The 20436-nt window shown below is 36.9% G+C and overlaps 2 protein-coding genes across 2 annotated transcripts; one reads left to right on the forward strand and one right to left on the reverse strand.

The window, feature by feature from the left end:
• Window positions 1-30: 30 nt before the first annotated feature.
• On the forward strand, window positions 31-17672 carry LOC132197206 (calpain-C). The gene is made up of 17 exons (XM_059620337.1): window positions 31-259; window positions 1775-1925; window positions 8800-8869; window positions 10863-11112; window positions 12582-12786; window positions 13428-13499; window positions 15570-15733; window positions 15790-15962; window positions 16020-16114; window positions 16172-16285; window positions 16343-16461; window positions 16516-16688; window positions 16741-16799; window positions 16881-17028; window positions 17083-17199; window positions 17257-17315; window positions 17388-17672. Exons 2-17 carry the CDS (start codon window positions 1782-1784, stop codon window positions 17412-17414), a joined length of 1989 nt encoding a protein of 662 aa, XP_059476320.1. The 5' UTR covers window positions 31-259; window positions 1775-1781; the 3' UTR covers window positions 17415-17672.
• On the reverse strand, window positions 17340-20432 carry LOC132197208 (alpha-tocopherol transfer protein-like). The gene is given in 8 exon segments (XM_059620338.1): window positions 17340-17890; window positions 17970-18063; window positions 18127-18243; window positions 18309-18502; window positions 18570-18631; window positions 18775-18937; window positions 19000-19186; window positions 20357-20432. Coding segments are annotated over 7 exon segments (1011 nt in total). The 5' UTR covers window positions 19184-19186; window positions 20357-20432; the 3' UTR covers window positions 17340-17693.
• Between the last annotated feature and the right edge of the window lie 4 nt (window positions 20433-20436).

Consider the following 20436-nt stretch of genomic DNA (forward strand, 5'->3'; position numbering starts at 1 on the left):
TGTGACAGGTTGGAAGCGAGTCGAGTTTTGCTCTCCCCACGTGAACCAAGCAGCCGAGATTTCTTTCTTTCGCCGTCGGGCTGGGATTTCTCTCCGGCAGTCAGTTGGTCGGTTGGTGCTGTTGGTGCTCAGGTCGGCGCCCGCGAATGCCGAATCTCGCTGTCCGAACCATGCGACTCTAACTGTGTGTCCGCTGCTGGACCAGACAATCGGCACACCTGTGGATTTTGCGATTTCCAGCCTGGATTTGTGTCTCGAGGTGAGAGTTTCTGTTTTTTTTTTTCAATTCTCGGTTGCTTTCGATCTCGCTTTTCCTGGAAGTGGGTTGACTGACACTCGCAAAACAACTCGCTCTTCTTTCTTTTTCTCATCTTTTGTACCGAAATCCGTCCGCGAAATCAAACTGTCGTCGGGGCTCTTTTCAAATCTCGACATCAAATCAAAAGAAGTTGCAAATTTTTTTGTCCAGCTTAAATGAAAAAATATTATGCATCTGTCGTAGGCTTTCTATTTATCTCTTTTTTTACCTTTTTTTAAGTCAATAAGTGAAGAGAAAAAAATTGAAATTAAATTCTTATTAGCACTAATTTTGCCATTGCATATAAAAATTCTGAAACTCATTTTGCTAAATTAATTAATTAATTAAATTTGTCGAAATTTTTGTATTAATTGTATTTTTTTGATTTGATAAAGTTCATTTTTGTTTTTAATTGCAAAAAACCTGTCATTTTCAACAGCATTATTATTTTTTTGATTTTTAATTATTATTTTGAACATTGATTTATTTTTGCTTTCATTAAAAGTTCACATCTGATGATTATGCCCTCATCATTTTTTAGTAAATCAAAGTTGCTCTCCAGATTTTTGCAATTTATAATGCAGAGAGAATCGGTACGAAGTGAACATACATAGGCGAGTGCAGGCAATGACCCTCCCTGATCGGTGTGGTCACTTCCAAGGTCATTACACCTCTTTGCTCTTTCTCTCTGCAGCATCTCTCGCACTCGCAATCTGCGAATCGTCTCATACAGCATGAAATTTGCCACGAATCATGACAAACAATTTCATCCTGCATCGAAAGTATTATGGAAATATTTACGCTTCAAAATAAGTTGAATTTCTCTCTCTTTCATCTCAAATTTTGCTTTATTTTTCATTTAAAAATCAATTATATTTGTATGATTTTGTTTGTTAGTAACAATGATTAATAAATCTGTCAGCCTCTAAAATTTTTTGTTCAATATTAATTTAACTTTCAATTTTACAGACCCCAGAAATTTTCTTTCAAAATGCGTATGGACCGCTTTAAATTTTTATTGGTTCTTATATTCTATGAATTTCCCCCTAGTTATTTAATTATTAACGTTGTTTATTTGTCCAAATTGTTACACCACATTGTTTTGAAAACTTTTATTTGTGAGAAAAAAAGTAATTGTTGGACAAAAAGGCACCACCACTAACAAGAGTTTTGTTAAAACTTCCGAGATCAAAAAGACCCCATCCACCGCAGTGAGCCTTATTTTATCATTACATTTCATCATCTTATTTTTGTGCACTAGAAGTTTTTAAAATTGAATTTCCGCCTTGTTAATTTTATGATTCCTTCCTTTTATCTCATTTTTTTGCTATAATTAAAAATGAAAATCGCTAGTTAAAAATAAATCTTCTTTCAATGTTTTCCTAGAAATTCTGAATTTAATTTTTTTTTTCATCTTTCGGTATTAATTCAATTTTCACTTTCGCAACTAATTTTTTCAATCATTGTGCACAACAGGTGTTGAATGACAATGTCGGAGTTTGAGAGAATACGACGGGCGTGTGTGAAACGCGGCGAGTTGTGGGAGGACCCCGACTTTCCGGCAACCCAGTCCTCCGTCTTCTACCACCAAACACCACCCTTTCAATTCGTGTGGAAGAGGCCTCACGTGAGTACCAAATTTGTATTTATAATTTTTGGCACGGGCAAAACTTTTTAGATTAAAGCGTTAAGTCCATATACTCGAATTAGCTCGTTATGATTAATTATTCGAGCTAAATTTAATTTGGTTATAATTTGTGTTCCGGTGACTCTGACGCAAGCAGGAGAATCGTCTCGGTCAGGCAAGTTTTGGGTTTGAGATCAAAAACCGGCTCTTGTTTTGGCTCGATGACAGCTTTTGTACAACAAACACACGATTTACGTCTATACCAAGAATTTCTATGAATAAAGCAAATTATAAATTATATCTCGACCAATCCAATCAATTCCAACAGATTTTTTTTTTAAGAATTTCCAAACGTTTCATTTTATTTTGAATACCATTTTATATTTTATAACAACAGAAACATAAAAAGAAAGTTCTTAATCGGATCACGATTCCAAAACTGAATTATTTGGTTTTTTTTTTAAATTAAACACATTTTTCAATTCCAAATGAAATATCAATCTTAGAAAATGATAAATTTACAAATTCCTAGTCTTCTAAATTTTTGAATTATTTGGTGCCCTAATTTATTTATTGCATATTCAGCAAAAAATAAAAACTTTATTTGTGCTACAATAAGACAAATTTTGACCTGCATTATGAATAGCCTAAAAAATGGGTGGTTATTGTCATTTTTGATGAAAGGGTAATAAAAAAATGAAAATTTGTCCGCGCCTTCGTGCAGGTGGGCTAAAACTGAAGGCTCAAATATTTCACTCGCACAAGATAGAAGAGCCGAGGGTTCCCCTGAGGTGCGGCTGACCGCAAGGAATCTTAATTACGCACCTATCCTTCCGCGCCAGCCGTTGCCTAGATTGCTGCATTGTAACCTGGCTGCCCCACAAAATGCACCTGAGAGCAGGAATTAAATAATCGCGTTCACCTGCCGCCTGCAGAAATCAAAACAGGATCGTCTGCTCATGACAATGAGTCGCTTGAACTGTTCAGTAATTATCGCTCAATTAACTCAACACACGATGCGGGTAAAAAGCTCAGGGTTCTTTTATTTGTTGTTGAATAGTTATTAATTCTGGATTGGTTGTCCATTGGAAGTGAGAAATTTGTTATTTATATTTTTTTGTTATATCATCAGACAATTATTGCCAAAATACATAATTTATAAATTTAAATTTCAAACACTATTGAAATTACAAATAAAAAGGAAAAGAATATTTCATCAAATTTTTTTATAGAATATATATATTTTCTGATAAATTTTTGTTAATAGTTTCTTTTTCTTAAAGTTTTCAGACATTTTTGGCATTATCATTGATTTGCAATTGCTGTTTTTATTTTTTTATTCATCAATCTGCACCACTTGACGAAAACGTCGACCGTTGCTATTACTATTTCTGCGGCGCGACAAATCCTTTCAAAATGCCAGAGGCCGAAATAATAAAAGTGCCTGTGTGCAATTCACGCGTGCAATCCTCCCCTCGAGACGATCAAGACAAAAATAAAAATGCCATCAGTCAAGCGGTGATTGATCCTTGGTGGCGCCGGCGTCCAAATGTCAAAATATCACGTTTTGTAACAAATTGTATAAATAATAGCTCTGATTTGAGATATCTCTCACCTCTTTTTTATCTGCCTCACGTAAAAGGCAGACGCGCGACAACTTTTTGGCACCGATTCAGATTTTTTCGTTTTGGGGAGCTTCTTTTCGTCTGGCCCAGACTTAAATGTCGTCTGTCCTCACGCAGAGAGGGTTTATGTAGCTAGTGACTTTGTTTTTTCTTTTCGTTCAAGGTACTCATTATTATTATTTTTTTTTTTCAAATTGGCATAATATAGCAGATTTCGTTGCAGTAATTATTTTTTTAATTTAACATGGTAATTTTGGGGGTTAAAAGCTTTTTGAATTTGATTTAAAAATGTTATTTTGAAAATTCATAACTTTTTTTTTTAATATTTTGTTACTCTTCAGTTTGAAAATCCTTATCGTAAAATTAAAATTTTTATAACTAATTTTAAAAAACTTTGTATTCAAGCTGGATTTATTAAAGCATAATTAATTCCTCTTTTTAGAAGTGAAGCTCACAATCAGATATATTTCTCAGTGACTTGTGTAAGATTGCGTTTTTTTCTTCTGGTATTTAGTTAAAGAAAAAAAACAATAATTTATCCTTTATTACATTTTTAGATACAATTAATCTGATGTATAATTTTTTTTATTTATAAAATTAAAACATAATTATTTTTAACGAAGCAAGTAATTCATTTTTAAAAGTTTCAATTCAATTAAACATGAAATCCGCCTCAATTGTGAACGTTTGAAATAAAATTAATTAAAACGATAGAAATACCAAGAGGAATAATTTTAAATAAGTAAAAATATTTTCTGCTCCTATTGCAATTGTATTATCTGCAAGGTGTCGTCGCTTTCAAGAGCTTCACTACTTTACGGATAGTGTGAGCTAATTTCAAGCAAGAAAGCGACACATTAGTTTTGTTTCAATCGTCCTGTGATTTCTCCTAATGCCGCCACGCATGCTGGACTTGTCTGAGACTTTCCTCCACATGACGATCCGAAAAATAAAACAACCGAAGCACAAACAAAAGTCTCCTCTCGAACCGTCTTTCTTTCTTTAAATTACACATTATTTTTTTCCATAATGCATGATGCGTCTGTCTCAGGTGGGAGGAATTTTTCCTCTTCTCATCGCGGCACCGCGGCTGGAGCACGTTTTCCTCTCCGGGAACCTGCTAACCCACATTCGTCTGCTCGCCGCGCATTGTTGCGAGCGACGTATGAATTTTTTCATTATTTTTATTCTCATTCGGACGCGGACGAATCACACGGCGTACACGCGAGCAGTGCAAATTTGCTCACTCTCGCCGAACCAAAGGAATCCGCCGCGTTAATTTTACAGCCTAGAACTAAACGAAGAGAAGTAATTGATGGCGACGCTCTTGACCCTGATTTGCGCCGCCTAAATTCCGATTTTGTCGCTTGTTTATTGCTGACACCTGCGGAATTAAATGATCTTTGATCCCATATCCGCGGGTCGATAACAGGACTGCGATCAATTCACACGAAATTTGATTTTCTAATTGATGAATCTCAAGACAAGATGATGGAGAAGATAAAAATATGAAATTTCCTTTCAAATCTCCCTTCATAATTGTTTAATATTATTTATTGAACTCATCAGAATCTAATTAAAACCGTTTTCCATGTAGTATTGAACCTGAAACTTAAAATTTCCCACACCCAGAAACTCCTTAAAATTTTAAACAAAACTCGAAAAAAGACATATTTTTATGGATTATTGCCCGGCGTGTATATGATGCGTCTAGTTTTAGATTCAACGGTCTCAAGGAGTACACATTCCCGTTGATGCCGGTTACGGAAAAGGTAATTGAACCGACGGCAGCGAGCTCTATAGCGAGTGCAGCAGGAATAATGGCAATAAAATTAGGCAGAGGATGGATGTTAATACACTCTGACTGCGCACTGCGTATTTCTATTATCATAATCATTGTTGTGCCGTGAGAAGAGCCGGCAAGAACGTCAGTAGCTCAGCGATTGCTAATTCTCCAAAGAGCGGCGCAGGGCACGCAAGTCCTCTCTTCTTCACATGTACAGCTATAGTGTGATGCACATTTCAAATAATGCATCTTTGTCAGCTTCATGTACTAACTTAAGCTTTTGATCTTTGCCTCATCACAATTTCTTTCTCACCAAAAATAAATTAAAAATCAAAAACACACGACTCGACTGCAAATTCTTTTAAGGTTTATTTATTGATAAATTTTATTTGGCAAATATGGTTGAAAACAAATGAAGATGTTCGCATAAAAAAAATCAAGCTTAATTATATGTTAATACTTTTAAAACTGTCGTTCTCAAATTCACAGTCACGTAAATTTGTCTTATTTTATAAATGAATTAGAAAAAAACTGATCTTTATAAAAATAAGAATTTGATGAAAATACAAAAATAGCAATGTATTATTATTATTCACAACACAAAATTTGGGCAATTTATATTCATGAGGCTGCATGAATCACTCTCCAAAATTTCTGTTATTACTTCTAAATTATCTTGAATCGCTTGTTATAATTGTATAAGCTTCTTCAGGTTCAGAAACCGCTATTGAAATTTCTCCGTAGTTCAAAAGTATGCCTTTTACGGCATGTGGTCCTCGATTAGCGAACAATAATTGGCGAACCTTGAGAGGGTGGGGAGTAGAGAGAAGTTGGGTGTGGTGCAAATAAATATGCGTGCTCTGGTGACGTAGACCAGAGAAACCTAAACATCTAATGACCCCTAAGCACTGCTAGCCACCGTCCATACCCGTTTTTGTTTTGTTTAAGAGAAATTTGGACGTGACATGAAACGGTTTCTGAAGACGAAGAAAAAACACTTTCCACGCAAATAAAGAAACATTACCTGGGGCAAAAAATTTCATATTTCATCCACGCCGCCGGAAACGCCACTACTTTCTTCCTCTTGGCTCGTTATGCCATGTTATGGAATATAATTAGCAGCTTTTATAAAAGTGTCACGTCGTGGAAAGCTCCGCCGTGCCTTTGAATGCTGCTTGGAGATTCCTCCGCTGGAGAATTTTGTTTTTGGCCTTATCGTGCATTCAAATCGCCTCGCGGCTTTATTGTTTCACTTTCTGACGCATCATAATTAAATTTTGCGGTAGTAAACAATTCTCAGCACGTTCCCCTCGGCAATTCTGAAAAATGCAGACGTTTACTAGGAATTTTAATTTATTTGTAAAAATAAGCTCATCATCCAATTTTTCCACGCATTTGGTCCACCTCTTTATAAAAAGTCATTATAATTGACATAAATCAATTAAATTTAAAAAATAATATTTTGTAAAAAATCTGTGATTGAAGGTAGCTCAAATTGCAATCTTTTTGTTGCTGCACCTGCGGATTAAAAATAACCAGGCCTGAACGTTTTAAGGTCCCATAATGTCCCCGCACCGTTTTTATCTCTTTAGCCGTTTGGTTCCGTTTTCAACTCTTATTTCTCACGCTCCTTAGGGAGCTGAACTTTTATATATTGGTGGGTTGCATGTGTCCTGGGAAATATGCTAATTAACAAGGAAACAACTTACTTATTATACGACCGTGAAACTTCTTTCATTCAGAATCGAGCTCAAAAGATTGATAATTGTAATTATTTTTCTAATCTAGAGATCAATTGAAATTACAAAATTTTGTATCTTAGCCATTAAAAGGTTATCACAAGCAGCTCTTTTAATTTAAAACTTTTAAGAATTTGTCACTATAATCTATGATAATGTCGTTGATCGTATTAGACCTTTCAAGGCAAATCGGGGTCTGCGACTCTTGATGCGTGAAAAATTGAAAACATGGGCGTACGAAGAACAGAAATCATTCAAGTGCAAGATTTTTAAGCAGGTGCGAGGCGAATTCACACTTTTCTCTTCTTGCTCCCAGCAGCGAACTTGGTGACTGGCCCCGACTGATTTTTGCTCCTTCTTTCCTCACAATCAGTCAGATGAATTTATATTTTGATAAAATACAAAAAGCAAATGAAAGGAGGCGTGTAAAATAAAATATGGAATTATGTTCGCAGCTGCTTGGCACTCTAAAACAACGCTCTGATGCTCATATGCATGCGCCATTTACTTTTGCAACTTCTCTTTTTGCTCTCTTCTAGTCCGAGGGGCAGCGACCAGTTCTTGGTGGAGCGAGTCAGACGGGTGCAGCACGCGATTCTCTTTATTTTGTTTTATTGCCAGTGTCTGTCGGTGTGTAATTTACTTCTCCGACTTCCATATAAACGCCCACGCAAGACCGAATGGACTTTTTCTTTCCTGCTGTTTCATATTTGATTCCAAGAAAATTATCAATATCATTTTATTGAACTTAATAAAAAATTAGAAAATTTATTAGTTGGAGAAATAAAATCGATAGTTCAATAAAAAGTCAATTAGAGAAAAATTAATTGCTTAATGAAGAACTTTAAAGTTAAAAATAAAATTATTTATGACTTCCTTTCGAACGTTTTACAAAGTCCTTCTGTGGTCTCTGTGGTTTCCTATATTTTGTAGCTTACATTATAGTACTATGCTCCAGGGTGATTTTTTTTCGCATTTTCATTGAATTGGGCCAGACATTCAGCAAAAAATATTTCACTCTTTCTCTCTTTGTCTGCCTGGAAAAAACACTTTCGCTGTTGCCAAGGATACGGTGCACTCTCCGTGTAGGTCTGCGTTTTTCATATAGCAGAACACAAGATCAGGTTAGGCCAGTCCTTGCACCGACCGACACGTAGAGTTGGCGGCGCATGTGGGAGGACGACTTGTGCCGCGCGCTAGTTTAATGTGCACTTATGAGCGTGATTTGGTGCCTTTCGCGTGCTGTATTGAACCTCATGTACAAAGGATTTGGAAATTTTCCAATCATTCTTTCCATATCCTGAATCCTAGATTAGAAATCTAAATTCTGATCTTATTGTCACCTGAATGACTCTAGTCATATAAAAATTATTTTAATGGTCATGGACTATGTAGCACAAGAAGTGCAATTAGAGAATTATTATTCATCAAACCTAAAAAGACACAAATTATCACTTTTAAATTGAAAATTGAGTGCACGCATTATTATTATAGAAAGATCTGCGTTGATAGCCAATCGATTGTACTTGAATGCCTGCGTTGCCTTGAAAACGCAGTCGATTTTTACAAGCCGAGCGTATCGAGTGGCGGACAAGTAGGTCAGTTGCATGCATGCAGTGTGTGCTGTGAGATAATAATCGCAAGCTAATTGAAACGTATATTGTTTTAATTGGGCGTTCAGTATATAGTGGTTCTCATCGGCGCTTCATGTTTTTGTTCTGCAGGAATTGTGCAGCAGACCGCTCTTCGTCCACGATGCCCCCTCCCAGTTTGACATCGTTCCTGGCAAAATGGGTAAGAAAGAAATTATAAATCATCTCCATCTACTATTAATAATGCCTTAGATAACTGTTATAACTTAACTTAAAATTAAATGGATAATAAATAAAATAATATTTAATTTAAATTGTAATTGAAATATTTAAAGGATATTCAAATTATACATTTTTTTTTCTTTTTAGTGAATATACCGCCGACAATTTGCATCTTAATTTTTAAGGCGTCCTAATTTATTAAGACGATCAATTATTACATTCACTGATTCACCGCATTTGATATAAATTTAAAAAAAAAACGCCAAAATCTAGGCTTCAACCTAAATCAATCAACGTGCCAAGTCTCGCGTGCCTTACATGTAGTGGTCCTTTCTCTGACGGACACTCCTGCCGCCACTTTTTTGGCGACGTGTCCCAGAATCTGCATATACGCGTGTCTTTTTTTTATACGTAGGGCCGATTTCATTGATAACAATGTGAGGCGTTCCTCGCTTGTGTTCTGGGTCAGCCTCTCTCGTTGCAAAACAATCTCAAATGTGTGCGACGTTTTTTCAAAACAAAAGGTGCGCGTGCTTCCTTTTTCTCATTAATTCGACACCCTTGATAAATAATGAAAGTAATTAAATTCAATTCACAAGAAGTGGGCCGATCGGATGAAAATTGCCGCACTAGCCAAAAGCGCTTGCCTGTCAGAGGGCTGCGGTCAGAAAATAAACCTCGCACGTCGCGTAGAGTGGCTATTTATTTGCTGCCGCCCAGAAGCTGATGGATTGCCAGCGACAAAGACGTCAAGTTGAATTCTTAAAAAAATCACACCTTTAATTAACATTCATTATTTTCTAACCAAATAAATTAAACACAATTTTTTTCCTATTGTATGCTATTTTCTTTTTTACTATAGATGATTTTTTTTAAATTTTTTTTTTTAAATATCTCTATATATTTTGAAATTTTTTACTATGGCATTTAGTTCAAAATTAGGTTTGTTATGTCCACACGGGGCAGCCAATATTTACTTGATAGTAGAAAAAATTCCCAGAAGCTCCAATTAAACATAAATATATTTGTTTTTTCTCTTCTACAAACTGTTTGATGAGTCAATTTTGGGATATCAGAGTTGTTTACTTTAATTACTCCTTTTCAACCTTAGACCATTTTGAACTTTCATTTTTTTTCTCTGGCTGTGACCGCCTCTCTGCCAGTCTGAACCGACATAATTGTGTAATTATGGCAGAGAACCTCTACTATAATTTCAATGATCCCTTAATTGGACCCAAGCCCAGTGAGAAAAGGTATGAGTTGACACGCGGGAGCCTGTTTATTTTGAGTCAACAAATCAAGGTCGCGGCCATTAGAATATTGGTGGCTGGTGCGCACCAATCTGAATGGATTTTGAATTTGAGGTCATCGCGACCTGCAGAAAGATCTCTTCAATAGTGAGACGGCCTCTGGCTCGTGCTAGAAATTCCCAGCACTATAAGTACCTCGTCTTATCGCGATTTTTACCGCGCTCATGCAAACATGTAGGAAAAAAATAAACGCATACCGTTGCTAGCACACAAAAACTCGCAAAAAGTGAGCGCCGTCGTGGGGCCAAATTATGGTATTTTGGCCAGGTTGCGTATGCAGATAAGAATCCACGTTCGTTTTGGGCTCGGCAGTCGCATTAATACCTGTTTTGTTATGCCCCATCATTTCTCCACAATAACAAGCCTTTGTTTTGAGAAATGGCGAGGTGGAGAGGAAGGACTGAGACTAATTGACCACAGGCTCAGGTTTAGAAATTCTCGTCCTCTCTATTAAGAAAGATAAGAAAGTAAATTTTGATTGGAGAAAATTCTTCTAACAAATTATGATCAGTGATTTTTTTGTGATATTCAACCTGCTCATTTTATTTTATGATCTTGAGATTTCACCAAATTTTTATAGAAGCCGAAATTAAATTAAATATTCTGTATACACAATAAGTATTTTCAAATTGAAAATAAATTTTCCTTTGTTTTTTTCCCCAGGTGACAAATGGTTGGTGGCGTGCCTGGGCGTGCTGTACCTGAGCAAAGGTCTCTTCTACCGCGTGGTGCCCGCCGACCAGGGCTTTGACCAACACGGGGGCGTGTTCCGCTTCCGTCTTTGGTGGTGCGGCGAGTGGACCGAGGTGCTGGTCGACGACCGCTTGCCCACCGTCCATGGAAAGCTGGCATTCCTGCAGGCCTCACTCTCGGACCAGTTTTGGCCCGGCCTGCTCGAAAAGGCTTACGCCAAGTGAGTATCATCAAAAATAGACTCTTTGTTCCCTTTTTTATTTATAGACGGAATTAAAAAATTCAGCTACTTTTTGTGGCAATTAAAATATTTGGTAAATTTTATATTTAAATGGAAGGAATAATATATGTGGGTTGCTAAACATAAATTATATCTAAATTTAATCAATGTTTGCAACAAAAGTCAAAATCTGTTACAAGGATAAATTTTGTTTCCCTTGTAGAAGAAATATTGTACTAAATTTCGGGCCTCTTTTTAAAATATTAGCACAAGATAAGTTTCCCTCGTATTTTCTTTTTAACTTGATTTAAAATCTTTCCGGCTCGTTCGCCGGTCAGAGAAAAATTGTTGTTCGTTTCTCTCTAGCTGATCACTAATGAGCGATTTTTCACAGTCTGCTTCTTTAATCTGCTCTTCGTTTTCTACTTATTGATTTACGATGGTCGAAATATCTTGTCCGATGGTGCGTGAAAGCGCGGGTGTGCTCCATTAAAAAAGAAACCGCCCTTGTTTTGATCGGGGTTTTGAATTCGCGCAGCTCAAGGCAAGTTGACCATAAATCTCCGTAAACCGACCCTATCTTACGTTAGCTTCATTGCGAGAAAATCTAGGGTGTTTACAAAACAAAGAGTCGCGTTACAATATTCCAACTCGAGTTTCAAAAGCCGGAGTGAATTCAGTTCTTCTCGCTGATGAGGCCAAAGGTTGATACTTAACGACCTACGACCGAGGCAGGTTAATTCTTCCTGTCAAAATTCGCCAACGCCGTTATTGTGTGCGTCCCTCTTTTACAGCATTTTTATCTCAGCTGGCGTCATCGCTTGGCTAGACAATGTTTCCTTTTTTTGCACACAAAAACACATACGCGGAGGCTGCTGTGCGCCGAGCAGGAGAAACCAACCGGCGGCGAGAAGAGATACATCATTCGAGTGAAAGAGTGAGCAAGAGAGCGAGAGAGAGAAACAAAATCACCGTTATTGCGTACGCGAACGGAGCAGACCTTAAGTGGGTCTCTCGCCGATGTTGTTTTGATGGACACTTAGGAATTTTTATTATTCGGCGCGTTGTCGCCCAGTTTTTTTTACACCAAAGATGCGAGGTATGGCAAATTTAATTGTATCAATAATGGCACTGCTACTGGTTTTTAAAAGTACAGAGAATAAAGGTGCGGTAACATTTGCTTGACGAGTTAAGCCATTAGCAAAATTGCAATTTTAAATCAGAGGTTAGATTCCAAACAAGCAATTAGTATAAAGTATGACTGATAACAATTTTTTTCATTTTGCTTCAGTCTACTTCAATAATTAATTGCATTTAGTTCACGTGTAAATTAATTAAAAAAGGGGCATTTTAAATTAATTTTGATTATATTTCATTTACTGAAATTTGAATGAATCCGCGATTGACGTTTTAATTTTCCTAATAATTTCAATAAACTAAATTTTTCGCATGTCTCATTTATTTTTCAGGCTTCACGGATCGTATGAGGCCCTCAAGTACGGCTCCCTCTTGGACGGTTTGGCCGACCTGACCGGCGGCATCACCGAGAGCGTCGCCATCAGACACGACCCGACCACGTGTGGCCGCCTGCTGGCCACCCTTTTGGAGATGACCTCCATAATCACCTGTACAGTACACCCAGCCGCGCCAATTAACGGCACCCAGTCACCGCAGGTAAAATCCGAGCCGATAATTAATTGAATAAAAAGTAGATAGCGTGTGGCGTCATTTGCATGTGTGCCCCACAACAACGTCCTCCTTTGTTGGCCAGAAGTTGAAATTTATTGACAATCACAGCCGTATCGAATGTTATGATCTTTGCGTGACTTAGATTGATGCATCAAACCGTTTCTTTGGAGCCTGTTCAGTTAATATTCAACTCAATATTTAGAAGATAGAAATTTTAAATGTTCTACAAATGAAAACAAAACTTTTGTTACAAAATTTATCTCTTAAGATAATGGAATATTAATTTTTTTTTTAATGACAAGCGTCTGTAATAAATAAAATTAAGTGTGAAACAAAAAATTGTCGATTAACAAACAAAAATTTATAGCGTAAAATTTATGAAATATAGAACTATCTTGAGAACTGAATTGCCTACGGCTTCCTGCTGATCACCGGCTCATTTCCCTCCGCATCAAAGCCTCAAAATGCACATCTAAAAATGAATATTAGCGCCTGCGATTTGTTGGAAGTTAATTGCCCATGACGGCGCTGCACGTCCTAGATTAGTCCATTTTTGGCCTGATGACCGCTCTCTGATATGGAATTTTAAGGTTTATAACTGATGGATGTGTCTTTCTTATCCGCAGATCAGGCACCTCGAGAAGCTGGCCAACGGCATCCAGATCGGGACCAACTACCGCCTCTACGCCTTGGACAGGGTGAGTTTTCGAGTGTGAAAAAAAAACAGTGTTGTCGTAAATGGGAACCGTTAGTGTGTGTTTTTTTGGAGCAACTTTCGTTAGTTTGCGATGCATATCGCACCGCGAAACTGCAAGGTGCGCTGAGATCACCAAGTGTGAAGAATTTGAAAATAGAAAAAAAATAGAATAGAAAAGGCAATGACCTCGATGTTGTTTGTTTTGCGTTTTGGGATGATCGGTTTGATTTATGGGCGTTGAGATTCTGGATAATTGCACGTTTGGCGCCTGCCGAAAGTGCTACTGGTTTGATTAATTTGTATTTAGGTGCGGTTGCCTTGACGAGCAGAAAGAGAACGAAAGAAAGCATGGCACAAAAAATAATAAAGCGCATCTGCTCTCGAAACAGCTCGTTGATGAGTTTCGTGTGCGTGTGGTTTCATTACGCACTTTTTGCGCACCGGATTTTGCTTTAATTGTACACGCAACTTTCTCAAGAATTTTCGCAGCAAATTAGAGTTTTTATCCAAAAGTGACAATAATTGGAAGATCAGCCTGATGAAAATACTAGCTTTCTTATATCGCCAAGATTTTAATTTTGTTACTTTCATTACCAGGGAGATGAATTGTATTTTTTATACCATCAATATCATCGATAATTTTAAATTAGAAATCTTTTTCTGTTTACAGAATCTAAAAAAAAGCTATCGAAAATTCATTGTTCTAAAATTTTCTATCCTTCAGTTTTTAAATTTATTTTGTAATTTTTTTTTGTAAAACAAACTCAACATTAAAAGATAATTCTAAAATTTTTTCTCACGTTATTAATTTCAAGGGCGTTTCCTTCATTATTTTGAAGTAGGTTTGGGAACATTTTATTATAAATAAAAATTCCGTTTCCATAATCTCTTCTAAGTTGCATCAAAATCAATTTACCCGCAGGATCTTCACCTAAAGTATCACCGCGATTATAATTCAAACGCTTACAAAGTGCCTGGAAAGTCAAAACACAAGTGAATAATTCAAAAGCACAATGCGCCGCCGCCGCTTGGCTGATGTGTGTTGTTATATGGAGGAAGAGAGGTTAATGCATTTCATGATTATACTTCTCCCCTTTTCCTGGCGCTCAGAGGAGTACCAGGTTAATGGCCTGCTTATAAACCAACTTTTATTCCCGCATCATCCATCAGATGAATTTTGCGTCTGACAATATGATCTCGCGAGAAGTGCATACCAAAGGAGAAACCTTCCAAGTTCTCTTCCTCTCATTCTTTCTTTCCAACGCATGGAATTTACATGCAAGGCGCAATTGAACTTCCTTTTCGGGCTCGAGACACCCGCCGGAGACGGTGTCCAATCAAATGAGCACGAGTGTCGCCGAAAAAGGAACTCGTCGTCGCTCACTCGCCTGCTTCCTTGACTGCTAATTGCGATCACCGCCGTTGGCCAATTGCATTTTGTTTTTACTTTTTCCACGGCGTGAATTGTTAAAATGTGTGTTTTGCAAGAGGAGCTGCTCGTGCGCAGCGAATTGATAATTTTCGCAAGGTGGATTTCCTTTCTTGCAATGAGCACCACCCAGTCTTCACGCTTCCGAAGATTGAAAATAAATTTTTGCCATTTGCTTCCGGCTTCGTTTCTCAATGGAAATTATTCATTGCGAATTTCTAGGGAGCCGTCGATAATTAGAAGCGCAGGAAGTGCTTCTTATCGCGATGTCCCAATTAATCAGCACAATTAATTCGGTGTTTGCACCTGGCCGAGTTCTCTCGTTGCGATTATCTCCGCGCGCACACTCCTCTCGTCCATCCGATTCTCTTTTGCTTTGTTTTGGAAAGAAGCCCACAGCCCGAGAGAAATAGATTTTGCCGCGGCTTGACGTCAATTATTTTGCCACTTGAAACAGACAATTACCCTTCTAAACGGTCCAAGTACCGCAGTGCTAATTTTGAAGCCAGCTAACAAAATAGCTAAATTTTCGAAAGTGCTAAACGTTGCACTAATAACACTCTTGGTCAGACACTGATTTATTTTGATTAATCTTGTTTTTGAATTAATAAAAAGAAAATTAATATTGCATTTAATTTATAGGTTGAGACGTTCAATGGTGAAAATGTGCAACTGGTCAGACTGAGAAACCCAACTGGTGTGGGCAGCGAGTACGTCGGGGCCTGGAGCCGTGACTCCGCAGAATGGGAAGAGGTCCCTATGGACGAACGGGAAAGACTATCCAGCTTGGGTGATGGAGAGTTTTGGTAAATAAATATACCGCTATTTAATATTCCATCAATTTTGAATAATAAATTTTCAGGATTTCTTATTCGGACTTTGTAAAAACCTTCACTCATCTGGAGGTGGTGCATCTGGACAGTGATACAAGTAGAGATGAACCGTCCCTCCACCACAGAAACACGTGGCAGATGAAATTATTCCAGGGCTCGTGGCAAAGAGGGGTCAGTGCAGGTGGCTGCAGAAACAACACAGGTAATAATTTATGTCACATTTATTTAATTAAATTGCCTAAAAATTGTTTCGTTCCAGACACGTTTCACATTAACCCGCAGCTGCAACTAATCCTCAGTGATATGCAGGAGGTGGTGGTGTCCTTGAACCAGCACAGCGTCATGGAGCCCAAAGTACAAACCAATATATTTAACCCTGATGGCTACAATAAATATTTATCTTTTTTATAGGTCGTTGGCTTCACCTCATATCCTCTGCCTAAAAATTCCTCAGAGACGATCAACAGAAGTTTCTTCAAGAAGAACAAATCGCTCATAAATTCTCAATATACTAATAGTAGACAGGTATTGTCTCCAATATTTATATTCACACTAACCTCATTCAATGATTTTTTTTCTCAGGTGAGTCACAGGTGCCAGTTGGAGCAAGGCAGCTATTTGATAGTGCCAACTACATTTGAACCTGGCCAGGAGTCAAGTTTTACTCTGAGAGTATACTCCAGTAAACCTTTGAAGCTCAAGTAAGAGAGAGTTTTTCAAAATCAAGACAGTGGTTTAATATTAAGATTTTTAAGAATTATGGACACAACACCGCAATTAGTCAAATCGCCAATTCTGAAAGCACCGCCGACTCTGGATGGCAAGAGCTTCAGTCAGTATGAGGCTGTTTTCCTTCAGCTGGCTGATGAGCATCGAACAGTCAATGCTTTTGAGCTGCAAGAGCTTTTAGACGCTTGTCTGCCCAATGGTAAAATAAAATTTACTTGAAAATTATGCATGCTTAAACCTTTTTTGAATAGACTACATCAAAAGCTGTGCCTCCATGGAAGTTTGTCGACAGGTCGTTTTGGCATTGGATGTATCCTTTTTTTAAATTTTATTGTTAATGCTTTGATTGAGTGTTTCTCTCTTTGATTATATTCCTTGACCAGACAAACAGAATTCCGGCAATGGACGACTGAAGTTTTCTGACTTCAAGGACCTGATGTGTAGTCTCAAGTCCTGGCAGGCTGCGTTCAAGAGTCATACAAAGGAAAAGACGGGCATTTTAAAGGCTGAAAGACTAAGGGATGCGCTTAGTGATGTTGGTAAGTTGAAAAACATCAATATAATAGCTGTGTGTGAATTAAATTTTTTTAAAGGTTTTCAACTGAACGCAGACGCCCTTTCAATACTAATTCTACGTTACATGAGAAAAGATGGAACACTTAGATTTGGGGACTTTGTCTCGGCAATTTTGCACCTCAGTGTAGCTTTTAGTACGTATTAGCAATTATAAAAGTAATTATTTTTATCTTGAAAAATTTCATTTGCAGATATATTTGACTCGAAAGATCCTTTGCAAAATGGTAGCATCAAGCTGACCCTTTCTGAGGTAAAATTTGCAGCAAAAATAATATTTAATGCCAACTACATCTAATTTATTGTTTTATTTTCTATTCTGCAGTGGCTCAAGACGTCGCTGACTTGTTGATGTTAGCTGTACTTGTTTAGTGTATCATGTTGTTGTATTATAAAATGTAAGTACTTTTTATGCAAGATTTTTTTACCCTTGTTTTATGAGCTGAATCTCAAATTTATCAGTCTCTCTCTAAATGAAAACACATATATACAAAAAGTTTTATTAAGAATGAAAGCTCTCTTTGTAAGATTGAAAATAATGAAAGACGTTGAAAAGGTTCATAGCTGTGTATAAAATATATATGTAAAATAAATTTTAAAATATTTTGGGTATCTTAGTAAAATTCTTATTTTAATCCACTTCGAGTTTCCTGAAGCTGCCGTTTACGCCGTAAACCAACGCTGCCTCAGTGGGTACACAAACGTTCTTCGAAAGGGCTGACACGGCGCCCTGCTGCTCTTTGTCACTGAACATATGCAGGTGCACCTTCATGAAATCGTTTGACAACAACTTTGCCCTCTGCTCTTGCAGTTCCAGCTTCCAAAGCCCTAAAATATTTATTTGTTGATTTGAATAATTTCCTATTTTTTATTTTATTATTGGCTAAAAATCCCATACTGGCCATACTTATCATTTCTGCTTTTGGGGTTTGCCCTCCGTACTCTTTTGGCAGCACATTTTTGTCAATCAATCAATGTGTGTCTTCAACATTTGTGAGAACCTAAAATCAAAGTTTTAAATTTACGACCATATTTTATTAATCGCCAGGTTTTTATAAATTCACCTTAACTCTGTCCCTCATCTTTTGAGAGATCAGGGTCATTCCCCAGTCAACGACAAATTTCAACGCAGGATTAATGTTGAAGCCAATGATCATTTTGTGGCGCATTGGCAAAGTCCTCTGCAATGATTTGTTTAAATTTTTATCAGCTGAACGCCACAATAAAATAAAATTTAATATTTTACCTCGGCATTCTTTGCAATCCGCACCGCCTCTCTTGGAGTGAAAAGCGTTAAGTAAGAAAAAGACACCCCTTCGCAGTCCACAAAGTGAACAAGACCGTTGACCTGATCCTCCTCATTCTCCACTATCGTCTCGTATGCTAAAGCGTGCAGTCGGAGCATGTCTTCGTTGCGGTGCTTTTGGGGGTCAAATTTCCCTATTATTACAAGAAAGTTCCAAACATCAATTATAAAATGGTGATTTTTTAATTAATCATTTTTAACCTGGAACAGTGATGATCACGCGGCGGCCAAATGCGTCCCTCATTGGTGACGGAAAAATGTATCTAGAATAAATTTATTAATTTTTAAAGCAAATTACCCCACCAGCACCAGTATATTGTTGAAACGAAATAATTTGGGAAATTGTAAAAGACTTGTGGCCTGTAAAAGTTAATAATGGTCTCAACTAATTATTATTTAATTATACCCTGCTGTGATAAGATCATCCAAGTCTTTGGAGAAGCAATCGAGGTTCTGGAAATTCCAGGTTTGCGTGCTCAGCCTAAGCAGAAGATAGCGCTCAAGCGTTTCTTGCGCCATCGGCAGGCTCATCTTTTTGGCACGTAAAAAGCGCAGCAAAAATGAAGAATCTATAAGAGCAGATGTGAAAAAGTGTATATTTTATTTATTATATTTATTTTGAATCCCTAACCAAGCCTGCAATTGGCTATTTTTGGATTTTGCTTGATCCATCGACGAAACGCATCCAGAGCTTGCTTGCGCGAATTTTCAGTCTCGCGCAGCTCGCTTCGGGCCACTTGGATCGCCGCCGCCGACAGCACCTTTTTCTCTTCATACGCATCGGCTGAAGATACCCATTGTCCTTGTCTTCTCATCTTCTTGGAGAGTAACATATAAAGAATAATTACATTACTTTCATACGTCGTTCTTAATGCTTGGAGAAATCGTGCAGGGAATTCAGATGAGAAATCATTTACGAATAATATGTTTGCGGAAATGAAAATTAAGCGCTAATTGATAATAAGCTCCTTATTTGAACGTTAAAAATGGTGTGCATTATGTAGGGGAATATTATAGTCCAAGCGCAGTTTAAATTTATTACCAACGCGCTTCACAAATAAATTAAAAGGTTATCAACCCTGTTTTGTTATATAGAAAGGTATTAATACTCCTTTATAAGTGAAATAAAAAAAACACATAGGTATTTTATTAAATCGTGCGCACGATTAGGTTTTGCGCCGCAGAATATTACAACACATTATAATTTTTTCAATAATAAACGTGCACTGCTTCCTACTGCTTTGGGTCACTTGCATGGTGACAGATTGAAAGCCATTCACTCAGGTTGCGTTGCAAAACAATAGATCCTTAAAATGAAAAATATTTCCCCCACACCTTCAATCATATAATTACGTAGCAAGCATGACTTGAGTAAAAAAATACTTTCGCTATTGATTTTTTGTTGAAAATATTATATGAGAAATATATTGAATACATTATATTTTATACAAGTAAAATAATTAAATAAAGTAAAGAACTTTTGATCTCCAACTTATTTCTAACAAGGAGATTTGTTATAAATTTTCATGTGAGCAATGAAATAATAATAAATATCTTTCAAATAAAAAATTGATTATTCTGCTTTCACGAGATAGAATACTCTGAGAACTATCTCCAATCAGTATGCATCGCATGTGCAAAAAGCCCATTCATTCTTTTGGCAACCTTTGGCAAAATTTCAAGTATAAATTTTTTAAACGACTGCATTGTTTTCTGTCCAGACAATAATAGTGTCAATGTCAAAGATGAATTACAAAATAAATTTTTTCCCTATGAAGAAAAAAAGGAAACCATATATAGCAAAAGCTTATTTAAACTTTGAAACTAAAATTTGCTAAAATTTTCAATGGAAAGTAAATTAAGTGTATTTTTTCGTTTTTTTTTTGTTAACATAAAAATGTCAGTTCTAGTTTAAAACCAAACTAAAACAAAAATAACAATATGGATAAATTGATATTCTAAAATAAATTTAACCAAGCTTATCATACCTTGTCAGTGCTTTTTAACTTTCTAGACCCCAAAGCTGGACTGTCACGACTAGTGCCTGATGATGAACTGCACCTTCTCT

Source organism: Neocloeon triangulifer, unplaced genomic scaffold (assembly GCF_031216515.1).
Source record: "Neocloeon triangulifer isolate White Clay Creek 2 clone unplaced genomic scaffold, ASM3121651v1 ptg000012l, whole genome shotgun sequence".
Classification (NCBI taxonomy): domain Eukaryota; kingdom Metazoa; phylum Arthropoda; class Insecta; order Ephemeroptera; family Baetidae; genus Neocloeon; species Neocloeon triangulifer.

Coding starts and splice junctions, on each gene's coding strand:
- LOC132197206 (XM_059620337.1), top strand. CDS start 1,782: ATGACAATGTCGGAGTTTGAGAGAATACGACGGGCGTGTGTGAAACGC. Junction 8,870..10,862: donor CATCGTTCCTGGCAAAATGG/GTAAGAAAGAAA, acceptor TTTTTTCCCCAG/GTGACAAATGGTTGGTGGCG. Junction 16,462..16,515: donor AGTAAACCTTTGAAGCTCAA/GTAAGAGAGAGT, acceptor AAGATTTTTAAG/AATTATGGACACAACACCGC.